This window comes from Drosophila navojoa, chromosome 3 (genome assembly GCF_054131105.1).
Source record: "Drosophila navojoa isolate 15081-1374.11 chromosome 3, UAZ_NAV_1.0, whole genome shotgun sequence".
Lineage (NCBI taxonomy): Eukaryota > Metazoa > Arthropoda > Insecta > Diptera > Drosophilidae > Drosophila > Drosophila navojoa.
Genome location: NC_142891.1, coordinates 7,751,462 through 7,774,281, shown reverse-complemented (window position 1 = coordinate 7,774,281; position 22,820 = coordinate 7,751,462). Strand labels below are relative to the sequence as shown.

At 36.4% G+C, this 22,820-nt stretch overlaps 2 protein-coding genes across 3 annotated transcripts in view; one reads left to right on the top strand and one right to left on the bottom strand.

Moving 5' to 3' along the window:
* side-II (sidestep II transmembrane protein) overlaps positions 1-17,798 on the bottom strand; it is an 85,803-nt gene extending 68,005 nt beyond the window's left edge. The window contains exons 1-2 of the mRNA XM_089257411.1: positions 17,019-17,798; positions 4,019-4,652 (exon numbers count right to left, since the gene is read on the bottom strand). Coding sequence (XP_089113537.1) covers positions 4,019-4,274 — 256 coding nt within the window. The 5' untranslated portion in view covers positions 4,275-4,652; positions 17,019-17,798. The remainder of the gene's footprint in view (positions 1-4,018; positions 4,653-17,018) is intronic.
* Positions 17,799-21,996: 4,198 nt separating this feature from the next.
* LOC115565153 (uncharacterized) lies at positions 21,997-22,747 on the top strand. 2 transcript variants are annotated; one of them, XM_030390157.2, is made up of 2 exons: positions 21,997-22,151; positions 22,219-22,747. In XM_030390157.2, the coding sequence occupies exons 1-2, from the start codon at positions 22,089-22,091 to the stop codon at positions 22,729-22,731; spliced, it is 576 nt and encodes a 191-aa protein (XP_030246017.1). In that variant the 5' UTR covers positions 21,997-22,088; the 3' UTR covers positions 22,732-22,747. The 2 variants fall into 2 exon arrangements, with proteins under 2 accessions (XP_030246017.1, XP_089114620.1); XM_089258494.1 differs by having other exon boundaries at positions 21,998-22,151; positions 22,225-22,747.
* Positions 22,748-22,820: the final 73 nt, after the last annotated feature.

The following is a 22,820-nucleotide window of genomic DNA, read 5'->3' as shown; positions in this document are numbered from 1 at the left end:
ACAGAGAGAGAGAGCGAGAGAGAGAGAGAGAGTGAGAGTAACTAGCTAAACGTAGAGTAAGTTAATAAAGCTGAAATACCCTGCACATACAATAGATGAGAATGAAAGCTGATGCTATATCAAGATTTCTATAGTACATAATATAGATACATTTAAGCTAAGATAAAGATAGATATTTATCCCCATTTATTACCCCTGCTGCTCATTATCCAGCTAAAGTTGATGAAATAAATTATTTAAGCTAAAATCACAAAGAATTACAAGACTTTAAGAATTTCTATCGAAATACCTAAAGTTCCATGCAAAGGACGTCTGTCCTTTGCCTCCCTTGACAGCTGACGGGTTGAAACTATAAATCTTTGGTAAAATCTCTGGCCCTCACAAAAGCCTGTCGGAATAGCTAATAAAATAAGTTGACGTCAGTTGGAGGCTGGTGACGAATTTTCATTGAATTTTTAATTACCGCTGAGATGAATTGACAAGCGGCTGGCAGGTGTTTCATGTAGCCCACCTGCGGCTTTAATTAATTAAGAGTGAAGCTACAGATTTCACACACACACACACACACACACACAGATGGCACACGGACAACCTGTGCGGCAGGTTAAAAGTTTTCCCTTTTGGCCCGTCTTGGGAAATTTTAAAACGAGCTGAAGCGGAAAACATCTGCAGGACATTTGAAAGAGTCTCTCGGTTTAGGTGTTTCTGTAATTTGATAGCGCTATAAATTTGCGGCTTGCTGTGACTTTAATGCCTCGGCTCAATTAACGACTGCAAATACCCTTTGCCAAGTGCCAATTAGTCGTCCAAGTTGGGCAAGCGAAGTATCCTGGGCAACGGGCATACCCAGTTGGCCGTGATTCATTTTTAGTTATAGTTGGCGAGTCGGGACAAAAAGCAAATTACGTCGCTTATCTGCACAATTTACGTGCTCGGGCACAAAGGACACTGGCTGCCTGGTTAGGTCCTTCGTCGTTTTGTCTGCTGCATTTTGCGCGTCTTTGTGCGCACAGAATTTGTGAATTTCACGTCGAGCGGCAAATTTCGCCAACATCAAATGCAGCGCGTGCCTCTCGAATTCAAAAGGATTCATAGCGCTAAAGCACGACGCCGCCCCCATTCCACCCCCTTCCCATCTTAAAACAAAGGAGCCAAAAATGCGAAAACGCCTTGAAGCCAAGGCGACAAGGATGGCAAACGCGCAGCCCAGCTCGCATTACAAAAGGACGACGCATCGCTGCAGACGCTTAGAAAAGCGCAGCGCTTGTTGCCCAAAAATCTTCATACTGAATGAAAGTTTTTCTCCCTTCATTGTGGATGCTCTCGCTCGCTGCCTCTCACTCTCACTCTCGCTCTCTATGTGTGGGCGGGGCATATTCGTTGCCGACAGAAATTGCTTATAGATAAATATGTAGGTTTGCAATTAAGCTGGGGATATTTTCTCGTCTATAGAGATGCTGGCAGCATTCACTTTTACTTTCTAAAATACCTAAGAAGTGGAACTAGTCTCAGTTTGCTAGGGATAGAACTTGAGGGATTCTTTATATAGCTTTAAAGATAAAACTGTAAACTATCTATTCTATTCTATTCTATTATATTTATATTCATTATATTATTATTTTTCTTGTATTTATTTTATATATTATATACAATTCGGGAGTAATATTTAGTAGGAATTATTAAAATTTTGATGACATACTAAATTATTTTATATGAGATACAATGGCAAAAGCCCATTGTAATACATATGTGATGTACAGTAAAGTCTGGTTATAATGGCTCCGCTCATGTCGGACTAAATTCCGATCCCCAGATAAAGTTATATGAGCAAACTTATATGGTTATAGCGGCTTCCGATTATAACTGCGGTGCCTTCAGGGTTATTATAATCGGTGTTTGTATATTATTATTCATATCCAATAATACTCACGTCAAATTCACGTGATTAGAAATATATATATATAAAAAATTTAATTACATTTCAAATGCTCTATGGCTTACAGTCTTAGAGTCACTGAAGCTGTAATTGCTCTCATTGCGAGCTAGACTTTAATTTAACTACAGTCTAACAATTATAATTCGAGCATCGTCAGTCTATGCATTCAGCTCTACCTCAGCTATATTTCTCAGTCTTGCAGTTGAAGTGTTAAATATCATAATCAAGTCTCTCAACAACTCCATTGCCATTTCAACAGCGCATGGCAAAGCTGTGCATACCCGATTGCAGCGTGGCAACGCGTTTTCTATTTTTAAAGTCTTTTCTATGCGATGCCAGGCATAGAAATTGCGACTTATTGTATGAAAATGGGAGTTTGTATGGGTATGTGTGTGTGTGTGTGTACCAAAAAACATGCTACAAAATTGTAAAGAGCCGCCCGAAATGAGTTGCCAACTGCTGCCACTGGCAGCAGCAGCAGCAACAGCAATAGCAGCAGCAACAGCAGCAGCAACAACAACAACAACAGCAGCAACTCCAATGGCATATGGAGCATGGGCCAAAAAGCTGGGCTCGCATTTTTGTGACTTTCATGTACCATAAATTATTTTATGTTATTATTATACAATACAAACAACAACAACATGCAAGGGGTTGAGGGGCCCAGGCGTGGCGCAACAAGCAAATGGTAAATTTTACTTTTATTGCGATTACGCTGGCATCTTGTGTATGAGTATGCATTACTCATATTTAAAGGAAACGAGCAGCTGCAGCAGCAGCAGCAGCAGCAGCGCCCAAGAAAATACTAAAACAAGACAATAAACTGAGCTGCACTTACAGCTGCGACATCAAATTTAATAGACATCATTTCAATGCGATCGATGAGCAATAAAATATCAACTACAAATGTGCATTAGGTGAATGCTCATGATTATAATTGGATAATCAAATGAGAGTTTAGCGAAATTACAGAGAAATACAAAATAGAAATTGTAGGCAAATAGAAAATACTTTTGCCAATGAATTCGAATAGATATGAGCTCGATTAACCATCAATAAATTAAAGAGCTGTATTAGTTTATGTGAAACATATATTAAAGCATAGCGCTTTCAACTCTATATATCAAGTCAGTTCATATTTAAGAAAATTTCAGTTTCTTTTTAAATGTTTAAATAGCAGAACATTTAATTAGATTATTTTTTCACAAAGAAAATTGTTCACGTCCTCCTTTAACAAGCAGTGTTAGAAAACTGATCATATTTTAAATTTTTAAATCTATATAGTTGTTGCTAAATTATAAAAAAAAAAAAATGTATAAATGTTTAAAAATGTTTAAAAAAAATATATTGAATAAATTGATCTATTAAATCTATATATTGCATTTTAAATAATAATAAAAAAATAATAAAATAAAATAAATATTCTACAAAATCTAATCATATATCATATAATCATATATATTTATATATATAATATAATCCATTCCTGACAAATTCTTATAGCTAAAATAAATTTAAATATTATCTCTGGTACCGAAATTCTGAACTATTCACTCACAAAATCCATTGCACATACATGCATATACTCATCTGGGTATATACTATATATTCAACTCATCTAACTATCATGTATTTGATTTTAAAAATTCCATAAGCGTATGTCTTCTGCTAATGGAGAGTTTAGGCGAACGAGTGGCGCCTTTTATCGCACCGCCGCGCCTGCAAAGGGCAAGGATAACAGCAACTGCTGCAGCAGAGGCTGGCAACAAGCAAAAGCGAAATGAAATCATAAATGCCCGGACACGTGCCGAGGCAGCGCACAGAGCAGCTGCCACGTGCAACGCTTGCCAGTTGCAACTTCTCCGTTTTCAGTTCTCAGTTCTCTCGAATGGCGCCATTTGCGAGCTTTTGGCAACGAGGTGTTAAAGTTCTATTTTCTATGTTATTCGTTTCACTCTTTTTTTTCTATTTTTAGTTTTGGCAATGCTCGCGCATACTGAGTGAGTTAGTTAAATATTTAAATTTATTTATTGGCGACCCATTTAAAATAATCAACAACAATAACAAAGAGCTGAGACTTACCGTGTGCTTCCTTCCCAAGTCCAGAGCCCATGCCCATGCCCATGCCCATGGACATGGACATGCCCATGCCAGCACCGTGGCCAACGGCTGAGCCGCCTCCTGCAGATCCTCCGCCGCCACCGCCGCCGCCGAGCATCGAGTGCTGGTGCGCTAATGTGAGCGGCATTACGAACGCCGTAGCCACGGCCAGCAGAGCCATAAAAATTTTCCACATTGTTAACGTGGCCATTTGACTTTTATTGCACTTCATTTTCATGCGCTGCTCCTATTTGCTTTCTGCACTTTCTTCGCTTCCTCCCTTTTCTTTTCTTTTTCTTTTTTTTTTTTTTTTGTGTGTGTTATTTCTTTTGGCCAAAAACTGCAGTTGGCTTTTCTTGTTCTTGGCTTGTTTTTTCTTTCCTTTTTTTTTTTTTGGGAGGACGCTTGTTGATTTTAATTTGATGTGACTTAAGTTGGATTTGGTTTGCAGATTTTCCCAGTCACAGCTGCAGTTTTGGCCCGTCTGCTTGCCAGTTTCTCCCTCTCTCTCCCCCTCTCTCTCGCTCTCTCGCTCGGTCGGCTTCCACCTGCTGCAACAACTACAGCTCCCGTGCCTAGTGGTAGCACATTTCGACTCGCGCCGCGCTGCCAGCAGCTAAAAGAGAATAGAGAAAAGAAGAAGAGGAATGTGAAAAAAAGAAAAATTGAAATGCCATCAATTGAGTACGTTGAAAAGTTTTACCAGGGCTGAGTAGAAGCGTTCTAAGGCGGGTCAGGGGTCTTGCAGCTAGTTAAAAAGTTGTGAAAGTTTTCGTTAAAGTCAAATTGAAGCCGCAATTATCGAGTTGTAAGACGCACACTACGAGTGTATGTGTGCGTATGTGTGTGTGTGTGTGTGTGTGTGTGTGTGTGTGTCTTAGCCTGGGGCAAGTTAGAGCTAAGCCACATTGGAAATGAACATTTTTAAGCAACTGTTCAGTTTGTCAACTTGTTGAAAAAGTTTCGTACATTCCTATTCCTTAAGGCCATCAACTTCTCAAGTTGTTTAAAGCGCATATATGTTCTGGGCATAAGATATGTATATATGTATTTTATTTACACTTATTTAAGTAATAGAAAATGCAAAGTATTTTTAGGAATTATTATGAAATAAGGTCACAGATTAAAGTTCTGCATGAAATAATTTAAAAATTAATGTGAGAGAAAAATAATGTGAAATTATGAAATTCATTTCAAATTAATATGGAGAATGGAATCTAACAAAAAAATGTAATTATGAAATCCTACATAACATTACACTTAGGGCCTGAATAAACTGTCAGCTGCTTATCAAACCCAATTAAATGCACATTATATGTACATATATACATACATACATATCATATATACGGTCTCTCAGCAATACAATTTGGCTCAAACCACACAATTTCAACAATTCTATAGAAACTGAACACAAAAAGTTTTCATCTCAATGATATAAGCAATGAGACTTTCATTTCTGACTTTAACACACACTCGCAACATCCATAATATTTCGCATGCTTGTGGTTCGAAGCGACTCGTCTACACGCAACGCAATTCAAATCCCAACTCAGCCGGCAACCGAGCTGCCTTTGTATGACAGCCAATAGCATTCGCTATCGCATTGCCATCGTCATTGTCATTGCCATTGCCATTGGCATTGGCATTGGCGTTGCTATTGCCAAGTAGCTATGCAGATAATGCCGCGACGCAGCAGCAAACAAAAAATTTACAATTTCCGGCGGGAGTCCCTTAACTCACCGTCGCTCGATAAAAAATATTGCCGTGAGCGAAGGAAATTCAAAAAGGATGCCGAGCAGAAGAAAGCCGAAAATAAAAATAAATAAATAACTAACAACAAAATTAAGGTACCAAAAATAAAAATGACATACGACAGAAAAAAAAAAGTGAAGAAACAGCAGATAGGCAGAAAGCCACTCATATATATTTTTGTTAAGGGGGAGAGGAAGAAACATGAATTCTATAAAAATGATGCAAATAATAGTGATGATTTGCAAATACAGAATGAGAATGAAGCTCACTGCAAACGTGGCAACAACAAAGGGAAGGACCAAAAAAGCAGGCTAACCTCAAGCAGAAAAAAAGGTAAGAAAAAGGTAAAAGGAACGCTGACAAGCGAAAGGTAGCGCTAATAAATAGACACAAAGGCTGAGGCCACGAGGAAGCAGCTCGCAACAGATACAACACGCCAAAAAGGGCCAAAAGGTTCACAATGGCATCGAAATTGTGAATGGGTTGCCTCAATGGTTTCTTGCAGCGAGTCGGGTAAGCGTCGGCGTTGGAAATAAGAAAATTTGCCGGCAAATCAATAGAAACGCAGCCTGGGCAATTTTTAAGTTTTACCTGTCCTTTTTTTTTTTTTTCTTTGTGCTAAAATACTCTAACAGCTTTATGGGGTATTTAAATTTGTTAGACAACCGGTAACACTTTTTTTTTCATATGTTTAATATGTTTAAATAAATAAATTAAGGCCTAAATTTAAATTTTTATGAATTGAACATTTGCATGTTATTTCTATATGAATTATAGCTTCTTGAATATTTAAGAAATATATTAAAATTTTTAAAGATTTTTGAAAGCATTTTTAGAGCTCTCAAAATAATTTATAATTTAAAAAAAAAAAAAATACTTATAATTTCACTGTTTCTAACATTAATTATTAATGAATTGCATTGGAAATTTTTGTTTTGTTTATTTATTTATTTAATTTTTCTTTAATGTTTTTAAAATGTTTTAAGCAAAGTTAATTTTTTTTAAATTTTATAGACTAGCATATATTTTATTTATTCAAAAATGTTTATAAAATTGTTACTGCATTTTTTATAAATATTTCTAATCAATGAAACTCTCAAATATTTATGAATGCTCAATTTCCATAGTCAAAAGACAGAGAGTAGAGCGCCTAGAATTCGTTTTCGTCTAGTTTCTAATTTTGTTGTTGGCACTTCAGTTTCTATTGTCATTTTGTCAACGCGTCCGCCGAGTGTCGTCACAGGAATAGAATGGCCTAGGCATGGTTTGGGTTTTGGCTTTGAGTTTGAGTTTGGGTGGATTGCTGTTGCTTCTTCTGCTGCCACTGCTGCCGTTGCTGCATGAATATGGCGCAATAGATGCGGGAATCGTTATAAGGGAGGGCGGCGCTTAATAATGATAAGAATGTAAGACATTGCAATAAGCGGCCAAATGGCCGACAGATAAGCGACGGCACAGCCTCAACAATGGGAAGGTGCCAATGTGAGTGAAATAATAATGCCCCAGATGATAATAATGATGATGCTGTTGATAATGACGTTGCTGCCATTGCCATTGCTGCTGCTGCTGCTACTTCTACTCCTGCTACTGCTGCAGCTCCTGCTACTGTTTCTGCCACTGATGATGATGATAAAACTAATGGGCCGACGACAATTAGGTATGAGAAATTTGTTTAGGTTCTTTAAATATCGTACAATATGAGAATATGAGAATAAAAACTGAATGGACAGCTTCAACTACACTTGAGCAATTTGCGCACAGTCGAGTGCGCACATTAACCCAAAGAACAAACACATCCAACAGCACACAAAGAGCACAAAACAAACACAACAACTGAGAAGGGGCCTGGGCAAAATCAACATGGCGTACAGGCGCCGGAAACGGAAACGTCGGCCGGTCGAGCGGGCCAACGGACCGAGCGGCACACATATATATACACACACACATTCATATACAAACACACCAGCTTAACGACCCAGCGACCAACCAATAGACAAACATTCAAACAGCAACAGGAAAGACGGCGATGACCAAAGCAATGCAAAACAACAAATGCATTATTAAATATAGACGAACTGTGAATGCTCTACCTTCTGAGATGTTGAATGGATATAAAGGAAAATTTAGATATGAAATATATAAAGTTTATATTATATATATCTTATACATATTATAAACATATTGTTCAAATTACCCATCACTAAATTCTTCCATATATTGATTTAAAAATATAAAAATATTTATAAATTAAGTCCAATAATCAAGTATGCTATTAGTATTTTATTTATTTAAAATGTATTTAATTTATTTATTATTATACTATTTATTTATTTAATCAAGTATGTTATTCGTATATAATTTATTTAAAATGTATTTTATTTTTTTATTGGTTTATTATTGTTTTCTTTTAATTAAGTATGATTTCGTATATAATTTATAAAAAATTTATTTTATTTTTAGTATACTATTTTTTTATTAAATATATTCATAATATATAACTTATTTTATTTTTTATTATTATATTATTGATTTATATTAATTTATTTAATTTTTTTAGCATATTATTTTTGTATTAAATCAAGTATGTTATTCATACATGTATAATTTATTTAAAATCCATTTAATTTATTTGTTAGTATATTATTTGTTAATTCAATGAAGTATTTTATTCGTAAACAATTCATTTAAAATTTATTTTATTTATTTATTAGTATAGAATTAATTTATTCATCATATATAATTTATTTAATATATTTATATTTTATTATATTTTATTGATTTAAGAAAATATATAAATGATTATGATGATTGACATATTATCTAAATAATCGTTATAAGCATTTACTACTCAGTCGCTCACTCAATGCACAAATTTACATGTTGATATATATAATATGTATATTTGTATAATTTCTGATGACTATTGTATTATTTCAACATTTTAAATTTACAAATTTTGATTGACCTTTGTTTAATATATATCTCTTCAATATAAAAAATCTTAAGAATTTTTATTAAATTCAACCAATTTTAACAGTAAACTGACCAGAAATGTAAATTTTTTTGTAATATTCCAAATCAAACAAACAAATGCAAATTGTAGAGTAAAAGCAATTGCAGCATTTTGCTTTTATTTCAAAGCTAAGGCTACAAATGCAATTATCCTGTTATACTCTATGCTCTCGGGTCAAAAGGAATAGGACAAAATGGAAATGGGAAAACATTTGATAGACACATTTTATTGCATGAAGGCAGCCACACACAGCCAAGCCAGACAGCAGCAGCTCGTCTCGTCTAGCAATTGCTACTGACATGCACTCATATGCCATGCACATACATGTGTGTGCGTGTGTGTGTGTGTGTGTGTGTGCTTGCTTGCCTAAACACTCTAGACAATGGGCCGTCAATAGCTGCCCGGGCACTTCCTGCTACTGCAGGACGAAAAGAAAAAATACTAAAACTTAACCCAGCTTCACGTTGTAGTTTATTATTCCCGCAAGTCTCATGCTTTTCTATTTGCTCTAAATAAATTTTTATCATGTGCCACAACTGAAATGCTTACCCTCACTCTATCTTTCTCACTCTCTCTTTCTCTACTGTGTATGTATGTGTGTGTGTGTAGTCCATCATGCCAGTCTGCTAGCAGCATTCTGAGCGTTATTCATTTATTCATTCACTTCATTCACTCGCTGCTGGCGCTGTTTCTTATGGTTTTTGTGGTTATTGAAGCGATCATTCGGAACATGCACAGCATTTTCATGTTTGTTATTTTCGTTTCTCACAGTCTTCCACTCTTGCTCTCTTTTGCACCCTCAACTTGTCTCGCCCTCTCTCTCTCTCTCTCTCTGCTTTTATTATACTGCTCAGCTCGGCCAAAAACTGTTGGCTCCATTATTAATGGCCAAAACGTTTAATATGCGAATTTAAGAAAATTACTTTCATAACACGACATTAATGGTGACATATAAATGGCATTACTCACACCCCACCCCGCACACTCCCTCCCTCTCTCTCTCTCTCTCTCTCTCGCTGTCTTCCGCTCCCTCTTTGCTGTCTGAACTTATAGCGCATATATCTGATTTTTAGTGTCGATGAGATTTATCGCTCCAACGAATCGCTACGCTGTGGACACAAGCGGAAATCTGTGCGCGACGTCCGATTCGTGGCTTGACTTATGGTCAAGAGCTTATGCTTTATATATGTACATATATCATATCATATATTTTCTCCCCTCACTTTGGCCGAGCACTCGCTTATTTATTGGCCTCGCTTATGTCTGTGCGACACTTGCGGTCAGCGCCAAATGAAATGAAAGCATTTTTAATATTGCCACCAAATTTCACATAAACTTAAGAAGCGACAGCAAAAAAAAGCAAAATATATAAATACATATATGTATAAACAGATTTATATAGATGCTGGTAAAGCAGATGTTTGCCATCTGTACAGAAATCCGTCATAAACGTTTATGTCCATAATTCATTAAGCTGAGCTTTTGATAGTTTTTGCTCACAGCTTATAGTGAACATATTTTTAGCAGGAATTGAAATAAAGTATTTTCGATTAATAATATGATGAATTGATAAAAAAATATAAAATACCAATATTAGTATATATGTATATTGTAATAAATATATGCCTTATAATATTATTAATAATAATACGAATTAATTTAAAAATTAAATAAAACTTTTAGTAAATACATATATGAATATGCAAAAATATCAAAGAGTAATAGATATTATTAGGAATTTCCTTCATTCCTCAACTTTTCTTTAACCTTTGTTCCTTTTGCTTCCTTTGTTATTTAATTTCAATTTTCTTTTGGATTATCACTTTTGCATGATTCTTGCTCTACTTTTCTCTGTCTATCTAACTAATCCAATTTCATTGTTATATATCTTATACATCATATATATCTCTACCTCACTCTTTCCATCCTTCTGCATCTCCCTCTATCTCCCTCTCTCCCTCTCTCCTCCATCGTCTCACTCTCTCTCTCTCTCTCTACATTTTCTTTTCTTTAATCCTAATTCAACTTTAACTTCAAACTTACTTTGCCAATATCTACAAATAATTTCACATTTGCACCATTTACTCTCACTTTGATAGAGTCATCAGTTTACCGTTACTTTTATAATACACCAGCGTTACATTCACTGTTTTTATTGTGTTGCGTTACTTGATCCTAAGGGGTTTTGCTCGTCCTTTTTGCATTTAGTACAACATTTCCAATGATGAGCGCTCGTTTATTAACGAAATGAAACATTTCGTTGGCTGAGCAAGACGAAAAGTCTGCTGCGAATATATATGTATATATAAATACTATATATATACTGTATATATGTACTTATTTGCGCCTTTTATGAGGTAAGTTTGCCGAACTGGAACTGGAACTGGAGCTGCTGCTGGGCCGACGTATTCTAGGGGCAGTTGTTGGGACTGGCTTGATAAGGCCGGGGGGGGCCGGGGATTGGTGGCCGTCGACTGTAGGCCGCAGGCCGTAGGCGTGGCATTTGCCCATTGCTCGAAACTCATCTTGTATTTTGGCTTATCTGCAAGTTTGATGGATTTTTATCCTTTTCGTTGGACGGGGAGCGGGGAGCGGAGGAGCCGGAGAGCTGAGAGCTGCCTGCCAGACGCCTGCTTATGTATTTTTATTATTATGCCTGTGCTCAGCTACCTCTACCCCTCCGACTCCCTCCCTCCTCTCTCATTGCCTTAGTTTGTTTGTGTTGCTTTGCTGCATTTGTACTTCTTTTTTTTTTTTTTTTTTTTTTTGTTGTGCTGTTGTTATTTTTTGTATATTTTTATTATGGCAGCAGACACACGCAGTTTATTTATTGCGCCTGTATTTTCTTTTGGTCTTTTTGGAGTTTTCCATCTCATGCGCTCCCTTTCTTTCCCTCTCTCTCTCTCTCGCTCTCTCTCTCTCTCTCTCTCTCTCTCTCTGTTTCTTCAGCTTGGCATTTATTTATATTCGCTTCCTGTGCTCTCGCCGCTTGCGTTGTCGGCGCATTTATAAATATAAATGAGTTTTGCTCGATGAAGGTTAAATTGAAATTTACTTTGTGCACAGCCATGGGTTCCCTTTTTTTTTTTTTAAAGAAGCAGTCAACCAGCCAGGACACGCAGTCCTTTCGCATTTATATATCAACCATTTATATATACATACATATATAAGTGTGTGTATATGTATTTGCACATCTTTATGTGTGCTGTGCATGATGGAAACCTGCTGCTGAAAAGTTTTAGACCTCTGCATTTCCGCCTTTATGACTTCCCCCCCAATTCATTTCAGCATTCGCTTTCTTTTCTTGTGGTTTCATTTTAATTTTGATAAGCAAATGCGGCACATCCTTTTTCAGACTGTTTCTTCTTCTTCTTCCTCTTGTTCGTTTCGTTCGTCTTCTGCTCGTTTTGGGTGTGAAAAGTTTGTTTGCCTGGCTGCCTTTTGTTTGGCCTTATCATTTGTCAAAAAGAGCCACAAACGAATGCCTCAAATTGAATATTTGCATAAGTTTATTGAAACAGGCGAACTTCGCATTAAATCTGGCGGGTGTGTGTGTGTGTGTGTGTGAATAGGGGACAGGTATATCAGCACCTTCTCGCTGTATATTTGTGCGTGAGCTCGGCATCTGTTTGATTTGGTTTATTTGATACTAAAGGCTCTTGGCTGATTGATTCCTTTGGCACATTTTGCGGGAAACCTAAATAAATTAGCAGAACTTTTATTTCGAGCCTTTACTCTTGCGAGCTTGACGGAGACTTATATAATATCACATTACAGCATATGCTCAGTTATCTTTTAACACATTCTTAGCCAACTGGCTAATGTATTTAAGAGCCTTGCAGAGACTTAGATATTATCCGTCAAATAAACAAAATGTCTTTCAATAACAGTTGCAAAAGAAGAAATTTACAATCTAAGCCTAATCTATGAGGTCAAACTAGGGGAATTAGCCCACAGAAAATAGTTACCTAATTTCAAATTGGATTTCCAAAAATGTTGGAATGATCTTTATATATAAAGAAAAATTAAGATTCCCTTTGAAAACTCTTCTTGGCTTTCAATCGTTAGATTTCATTTGTGGTACATCATCATCAAATTTTACAAAGTCTACATACATATCACAAATCGTAAAGACAATGCGCTAAGATCAGCCTTAAAAGTTCTTTAAAAAAAGTTTTAACTACACTGGAAAAAAACAGAGGAAATCCTTCTAGAGAGCAGGCCATCATATTTAAGGAGCATATAGCAAACAAATTTTATAAAGAGAGAAAAAAATCAATGATAATTTAATAAATTCGTAGACTATTTTTTACGATTATTAAACTTGAATAGAGTCAAAGTCAAAATATATCATTCATATTCAAATATACTAATATCGAAAGTATATTTTCAGTAAACAAAATAAATATTATATGGCAGAATTACATTTGAATGACTGCATCACACTTACACAACCACACACACACACACACACACTCATGCAGCCCTCCAGGAGCACTTGAAATTATCACAATTCCAGCTAAAGGCACAGTTTTTCCATCAGCACACTCATTTTACTGAGAGTGCCACACACTCACACTCACACACACCCACACTCACACACGCCCACACTCACACACACACTCGCACACAAAAAACGGGGTGCTCAAGTTTTATGCGCCCTGACGGATTGTTGCTTTCATTTGTTTTTCTCGTTTTTTTGCTTTTCCTTTATTTGGCTTTTTTCGCCAATTCATGCTAACCGCTGTTGTTGTGGGTGTTGCTGTTGTTCAGATCGATTACCGTTACAAGTGCCAGATACTTGAGCGTAAAAACGCAAGCGCACGTGTCTACAGGTTCATCTCCCTCCCTCTCTCCCTCTCTCTCGCTCTCACACACACACACACACTTCTATGCCCTCTGCAGTTGCCGGCATTGTTGTTGTCTGTCATTAGGAAGATTGATTTCAAAGCGTAGCGCCTTTTTCCCGCATTGTTGTTGCGACAGCCAAAGCACGCAAAGCAAAAATACTAAAAATACTTAAATACTAAGATACTCAACCCCCTACAGACACACACACACACACACACAGAGGAACGCAACGCCCCTGCCCCGCGTAATCTTTTCATTCGGTTTTGTTCTGTCAAGCGCAGATCATTTTGATTATATTTACCGTTACTGTTGTCAGGTAAATACAGGTGAAATTCTTTTCATTTGATGGGAAACACACGTATAAAATATTTATGATTTGTTGTCTTTCAAAAACAGAATGGAATTTATATAAACATTTATAGGCTAGATTCCTTTTCTTACATCACTTAAACATGTTTTTCAAATTGTGCATGGATACGACATTTAGTCAATAATTTTAATATTATATTTATTTATTTTTAGCAATCTACAATAGTAGACAACAACAATCTACAATAGTCAAAAATTTTAGTTTTATATTTATGTAAATTCAATGATTTAATCTATTTTTATTATTACTTTATGATCATCTAATGGGAATCATTTTGTCGAAAATTTATTTATATTTATTTAAGTTTAATTATTATTGATAATGATCAACTATTTTTTTTTAAATTTTATTTTTTTATTTATATTTTTTTTATTTTTTTATTTTATTTTTTTTATTTGTTTTTTATTTTTATTTTTTTTTTTTTTTTTTGATTAAAAATATTTATTTAATTTTAATTTTACATTAATTTAATTTGTATAACTTTGTGGTTTATTTTTGCTGTATTTTATTACATTTTATTTTATTATCATTTTAAAATATTTTTCATAAGAACAAAAAAATAAATAAATAAATAAAGAGGACGTAATTAAAATGAAACATATTATCCTGAATTAAACTTTGAATTGCATTCAACTTTTTCTAAGCGGAGCACACACACACACACACACACACACACACACGCTCAAAACACTCACGAATACTCGCACAACTGGGAATTGTGGGTACACCTAAAAAGTACATTAAAATCACATTAACCCGTCAACGCTTTAAGCTGCGTATACGTAACTTTTGTTTATGCGTTTTGCTTAATGCCCAAATGCGAAGTACACAAAGCACACGCAAATTGGTTTTTCGGTTTGCTCAGCACTTTGATAAGCCAATGACAATATACATACATACATATATATCATATATATATCATATGTATGTATGTGTGCGTGAACCCTTTTCTATACAGGGTCGCAGACAGTTAAAACTCTCAACTGCGTTGCTACGTATCAGCTGGCAGACGTAATTGGCTTTTCGCTATAAATTTCAACAATTGTTTGGCACGCAGCACGCATCATGCCGCGACCCCGCCCACTGCTGGGCTTCGCCCACCCGGCAACTGTGCCGCAAGCTCCCCAGGGACACTAGGCTTAAATCGTGCGGATGTTTAGGGATGTATGACTGCCTGTGTGTGGTTGTGTGTGTGTGTGGCTGTGTGTGTGTGTTTGTGTGTGCTGTGAGTGTGTGAGTGAATTGTCAAAATTTTGTGGACATTTGGGCGACACAAGTAGCTTATCAAAAATGCAGCATGCGAAGCTTGTGTAACTCTAGCTGCCATCACATACACACACACGCACATATACACACACAGAGAGAGCTCTTCAGCTGCTGCTTTTGACCTGCTCGTGCGTGCTTTGGCCAATTGGTTAGCCCGGTCATTTGTGTAAGTCGAAATTGGTTTTTTAGTTGTTCCCTGTTTCAGCCTCATTTGCATATTTCAATTGTCAACTGAGGCGCACAAAAACATAGAGAAAAGAGGGAGAGAGAGAGAGTGAGATAGAGAAAATGAGATGTAGCAAGCGAGAGGCTGCTCTTTATTTATTTAACTAATTTATTTACATTAACTTTAACTAGGCGCCAACTAGCTGCACGAAATGCTTTCAGCCCAACAGCAGCTGCAGGAGGCAGCCGAAACCCAGAGAGAGTGAGAGAGAGAGAGAGAGGGACGACAGCAGCATCTTTCCCTAATGAAAACCTACAAATTTAATAAACAAACGTCCTTAGAGAGTCAGGAACAGTGCGTCGCCTTTTCGAGAATGTTGAAAATGAAAACAAAGAAGTTTCCTTTGATAAATCTTAGCTGTAGCTCGGGTTAGGCATGCTTAGTAAAGGCATATATGGTTTTTGAGTTGAATTCCAATAAGATTTTTAGACACTGCCCTGAGTTTTGATAAACAAACTCAATAAAATTATAATATTTTATATTTTTTGTATATCATATGAAATATAATTTTAAAATTCCTTTAAAGTTGTTTTAATAATATTGTTTTTATCGCCAAATTTTATATACATATATATTTATTTTCATATTTTGTTTGTTGCTTATGCATGTATTAATTTTACATATTTTTTTATCACTTTTTTATTTAATTTTATTTAGTTTTGTATTTTTGCATAGCTATTATTACATTAAAAATATTATATATATATTTATTTTTATATTTATGTTTATTTGTTATATATATATATATTTTTTTTTTTTTTTTTTTGTGTATATGAATGAATATTTTCTTCTTTCTTCCTATTAATTTATTTTTTAGCTTTCAGAAAATATCCATTTAAAAACCATTATATTACGACTTTAATTTTGCAAAAGAATAGCTACATATTTTCATATGTTTTTATTTTATTGTAACATTCAATATGCTAAAAATATTTGCACATATTAAAAGTATAAATTAAAATATATGCAAATATATGAAATTTTCTAGAATTGCAAAAACTGTTATATTAATTTCACTATTTCTCTCTCAAATTTTACCCAATATTCAGATTTCAAGTGGTTTAAAAACGTGCACAACGGAAGAGCATTTGAATACGGTCTTAGACTAACTTATCTAACTTCCTGCAGCTAGACAACACACTTTGAAAATACATAGCAGAATACATATAGAATTCGTACTTATATTTCTATAAAAGAGAAAAATAAAATAATAAAACAAGTAAATAAACTTGAGGCAAAAGTTTTGGCAACTTTTTGGCAGACAGTTGGCGCATTTTAAGTTAGGGCAATCGACACAGCGAAGAAGGCGGAAAGGCAACGGGACACACAGTGGAACAGAGACAGGGAGCGCAGAAGTGTGCGAAAGTGAATAACTGGCGCAGCGAGACAAAAGCTTAAAGTACCGCAAATTTTCACGGACCAAAAAATAAAAGCAGACTCGTGAATATTGAGCAGACGCTTTAAAGCAGCTGTTGGCCATATATAACGCCGAAAAACTTACCTGGCCAACAAATTGAGTTTTGGCCTGGCGAACTGATAATCCTTGAGTTGGTACTGCTGTTATTGTTGTTGTTGTTGTTGTTGCTGCTTCTGCTGCTGCTATTGCGGTTGTTTATTGTTGTTATTATTATTGTTGCTGGACTGTGTCACGCACAAGGGCAGCAGTGGTTTGGCCGTTCACACAACATGGCTCAAACTTTTTGGCCACGTGACCAAGGAGTTAAACCGGAACAACAGCTAGAACAGGACACATTCACTCACACTCGCACACAAGCACAGGCCGAGTTGTTGTTGTTGTTGTTGCTAACACGTTTTTAATATATGCCAAAATATAGAGCAGAGCACAACAATTATAGCAAGTGACGAAAGTTGCCAAGAGTCGAGTGGGTGTTCACTTTGCTTCACTTCACTTTACTATAACTGTAAACGAATTTCTGAGCACTCGCCTCACTCATTCTCTAACTGTAACTACGTAGAGATATGCCTCTGCTTGCTTTGTGCACACACATTTGCGACATTTACCGTTCGCGCACTGCACTGGTAATCGGTTTTGCAATATTTGTTTAACCTGAATATGAGTTTTGTTTTTGTTTAATGAACGCTTTGATAATTGTAATTTTATTGTGTCTTCGATTTGCGTCGTTTTGCCGAATTCACCGTTACGAACGAGCACGATTTATGCGCGAGACAAGCGACAGCATTTCTGCATACGTTCAGTACACTCCGACGGTCGAGCTTCAACTGAAGCTAGAACGGACAACAGCCGCTTCGTTGAGCATCGTTCATGCCAAGAAACGAGCGTGTATGTAGGCAAACGACCATACGAGAGGACGACAGGGCACGATGGCAAGAAACGGACACAACAACACGAAGTGCAAACACGAGCAACGAAACTGCTGAATACGAGGCGATTTAAAGCAACGACGACGAGAGGCCGACTAGCAGAGAAAGAGAGAAACTGCTAAGCGGCTGTAAATGTACAGGAAAACTTTGAGCGCTGTTGAGTCTGTTAACAGAAAAACAATTGCAATTGCATTCTGCAATTTTTTTCTGTGTTCTGAGCTTGAGTTCAGTGATCCGCCAGATTTCTCATCAAATGGGCAAGTATGTGCATAATTAACCAGTACTTACAAACTAAGAGAACTGCTGGAAAACACTGACTATAGGACAAATTATTCATATATAAATGATATAGAGCTTATGATCATTAAATCGTCCCACTTAACAGCGCACTTCATCTTAACATTGTGCTTGTTGCGCTCCGTATAAGACTCGTATATTTGTCTCTCACATTTTAACATTCAAAGACACGCACAAAGCGCCATCTAGCAGAAATAACTGAGAGTCTCATCTATATATAAGAGCAAGCAAATAGGCATAAATAGGGTTGCCGTCTTGGCTAGCTGTTAAGAGTGACTGTTAAATTGAGCTGTTATAATATTCTATTATGACTGTTTTTATTATATAAACAACTTAATTAATTAATTAATTCAATATGTTTGCAAAAGCAACAAATTTTGCGCCTAAATATGGCATTCCAGTATAAATATACCTGACTGTATGTGCCTGTATTTAACTAAAGTATTTCAAGTCTACTGCCTACATCTCCAATAAAAATTTCTTCTTATATGATAATCAGCTTCATTCTCCAATTTGAACACTTTTGCCTTTCCAGCTTTTACACACACTTAAAATCAGAGCACCGCAATGCCAGCCAATTAACTTGAATGTTTTCGAACACTAACATCAGCTCATTCATGTATGTATGTGTATTGCATATATATCTATGTTTTCTTTTGCTGCTTCTTCCCAAGTGCGCTTCTTTATTGCCTTAGTGAACTTACACCAATACCACTCTGCCGCACCCACCCCTTCAGTTGCCGTCCCTGTCTCTCTCATTTAGTTCCAGCTGCAGCCGATGCCGCTGCAATCACTCAAAGTAAAAATTGTCATCAAGTTTCTCACAGAAGATGCTAACTGAAAAAATGGCATAAAAAACAGTTGTAAATTCTAGTGCTGTGAATGAGAGACTAACAGCTACCCTGTAATTGCAATAAGGCATTTATGTATTGTATTTGTATATTAATATTATTTGTCTTATGTATTTAAATAAGAAAAAAGTTACATCTAAGTTTGCCATGTGTAAGATACCCTGTACAGTTTTCAATGTCAAATTCACTGTAAGAGTTAGATAAAATAAAATAGAAATAATTTGAATTAGGGCATTTGCTAAGCCAAGCAACCTTATATAAGCTTTATTTATTGCACGGTATTCTAAAGGAAAATAACAGCAAAACCCAAAAACGAATTGCAACAAAATGTTCAAACACACTCAACGAAATTGACTTAAATAAATAAATGGCATAAAAAACAAAGACAAACACATGCACTGCAGTAGCAGCAGCAGCGAGATGGAGTGTGAGAGAGAGCGAGAGTGTGAGAGAACATTCAAAGGGCATGGCACACATACAAACAAACAAGCACACACACACACACACACACACACGCACATATCCAATTGCCTGACATCAAATTTACAACTAAGAAATGGCCGAAGCGTACATAGCTTAGACAAAGAGTATAAGAGCGGGGTTAGAGTTTAGCTACTGCTGTTCCTCTGCGCTCATTCCATTTGATGCACTCGATGCAGCAGCAGCAGCAACAACAACAACAGCAGCATCAGCAGCAGCAACAATGACAACATTTAGTAGCTCATCCATTTTCATTTGTATTAAGCGAAAAGCCAAAAGTGCCGTCAACTTTTCGCAAGCACTGTCTCACTCCATCGCTCTTCCCCTTCCCCTTCCGCTCTCTCCCACTGGCGCATTACTCAGCACAGTTTGCGTTCGCTGCTTGACAAGAAAACTAAAAATTGCAGCAATCATTCCATCCCACTCACCCACGCCACTCACTCCATTGAACGCTGTCACCCTTCCACTCCCACTCCCACTCCCTTAGGAGCCAGCCAGCCCACCTATTCTGAGACGCTCGTTAGCGCAGCTGCTGCTGGCTGGAATTTATCTTATTTTTCATGCCATTCGCCATTTTTTATTTTATATTGTATTGTATTGTATTGTTTTTTACTGTTACCCATTATTCTATTTTGTGTTTCTGGACATATTGTTAGCCCAATGATCGATGCAAATTGATGCGTATTGTTAATGGAATTTAAAGAGAGATAAAAAATCAGTACAAGAAACATTCGTATCAAAGGAATTCAGTTTCTGGCAGCCCTAAAAGTGTACTACATTAAATATGCAAAAATTTCCATATTGAAATTCGAGATATTATTTTTTTCCTACATATTTCTCGCAGATTTATTGGAGCAAGAAAACAAAACAAAACAAAAACAACAAAAAATATCCAGGCCGCAATAAAAGAAATGCAGCAGTCACTGCAACCAGGAGAAGAAGAAGCAGAAACAGCTTGCGAGAGAAAAAGAAATCATAAATAAGAGCCGCTGCAATTTGTTTATATTAAAATGGAGAGTCAAAAACGCGTCCTAAGGTCCGGGTGCACAGATTTTTCGCATTGCATTTGCCAAATGCTAACTGCCAACAACAATCAGTACATTGAGAGAGAGAGAGAGAGACCGAGCTCTGCTCTCCACTCTTCCCTCTCTTCATATTCCTACGCCTAGACTGTCCCGTTGTTTTGTGAATTATGCGCCTTCCGTTGCATGCGGCGGCAGAAACCAGAGCCAAAGCTTGCTCAGCCTTACGAGTGAGAGGGAGAGAGAGAGAGTGAGTACAAATAAGGCCTTGATGCGCCTGGCTGCATATTTTTAAAGTCAGCCGGCAGCGGGCAGTCGCCCAAACAGTCGCTGTCCCACTCTAGCGCTCAGCGCCTACACACCACTGCACTTAACTGTGTGTGTCCTATGTATTATTTTTTACAGTCGCTCCCACAACAAACGGCGCTCGTTTTTGTAATAAAAATGTCATAAATCTTGATTTCTGCAACTAAACCAAAGAGCGTACGATAACAACAGGACTCAGTCTCTGTGTGTCTGGCAATATAACTGTCTATTTACAGCTGTGCATATGAAGTACATTTTATTTGCTTTTATTTATATGCACACACGTTTGAACATAATTGATTTATATTTATGTTTTAAAGAAGAGAATGAGTGAGAGAGAGGCTGACTAGGAGAGGGAAGCTCCTCAAGCGCAAAGCTTTCTTTGCTGTTACAGAGAAGCGCGGTAGTTGCCAAATGAGCTTCCATATGTAAAAGAGAGAGAGCGAGAGAGAGGGACAACAGCATAATTGCACTGATCGCTTGCTCTCAAATGTTATCTTTTGCCAGCTTCTAACTTTGTTAAAGCGAGAAAGGTATACGATGTACATGCATGGATTCCACTTATACAAATATGCAAAGATAAGGAAATTAAAGCTTTGATGCCCCAATAAAGACATGAGATAGGAGAGCTAGGTAAACATAATATTGAAGAAAAATCAAGTAGATTTATTGCATGCTTTGCATAAACTATAATACAGTCGTGTCAAATATAATTTAATATTCTCAGGAATATCATTTAAAAAAATATTATTATTATTATTTAAAATATTATTTAAAAAAAAAGAGATTATTATACATATGAATAAATTTTAAAGATAAATCCCTCCCACTAAATTTGGTATAAAGAATACGTCATTTGAGGATAACATACACTAATCGTTTAGAGAATATTAAATAATACAGTTAAATTAATAATAATAATTCATATTAACTAAATAATTAACATTTTCAAAATTGGCTATCACTAAAGTTCTTGATCTTGGTAATGACAACAATCTCAAAATGTCGTTGATAAGTCATTAAACCCTAGCCTAACCAGTCTCAGCCAAAGACAATTAATTTTATATTGAGTCATTTCAAAATGTAAGTAACCAAGGAACGAAAAGAAATATTTTCATTTTAATTAGTATGGATATCTAATCTAATAAATAATAATAATCAGCGAGAGCAATTAAGCCACTTGACTGATATGACCAAGTCATAGAGATAGATGAGCTCTTTAAAAGCGTAAACTCGATTTGCGAACCGCACATTCTCCGCCAACTATTCAATATGAAAAGTTTAACTCTTTGCCTACTTGTGCTGATCTCTGGCAGCTGCCTGTTGAGCTCCAATGTGAGTTGGGGAACCGCACTCACACCTTGATATACTCTTTATTAAATAATTATTTTCTTAATTTCAGGCCAAGACTATCACTGACGAGTCCAACTCCGTTAGCTACGAGGAGGTGGAACTCTATAGCGACGATGGCTTCCTCAAGACAGTGGAGAAAATTCTAATGAAAGTTTTGACGACAGTTCGCGGTGTCAATTGCACGATGAAAACAGTTGCTGATATTTTGATAGCGACCACAAAGTACGTGGACTCTATTGATGCCTGCGGCATGGCTGTGCCCAAGGAGGTGGCCAAAATTGTCAAATGCTGCAAGGACATCATCGCCATATGCGACGATATCATTCATCTCAACAGCACCATTTGCGCCGCCGAAGAAGATGGCAAAATGACATCCGGCAAGTGTTTCTTGAAGCTCCTCGAGGCCACCATGAAGTTGACCCGCAAGCTCAACACAGCCCTCAAGCTTATAGCCAAGCTGCCAGCGAACACTGAAGCCTGTTTTGTCGATGCCACCAACCAGGTGGTCGAGAGCTATAATAACTTTTTGCCAAACATCAATAAGTGTATCGACGAGATGTAGAACAATTATAAGGAAAGTTTATATTGAAATGGGGGAATATAGAACATTTGAAACGAAGCTGGAAAATATTGTTAACAGTAATGGAGAGT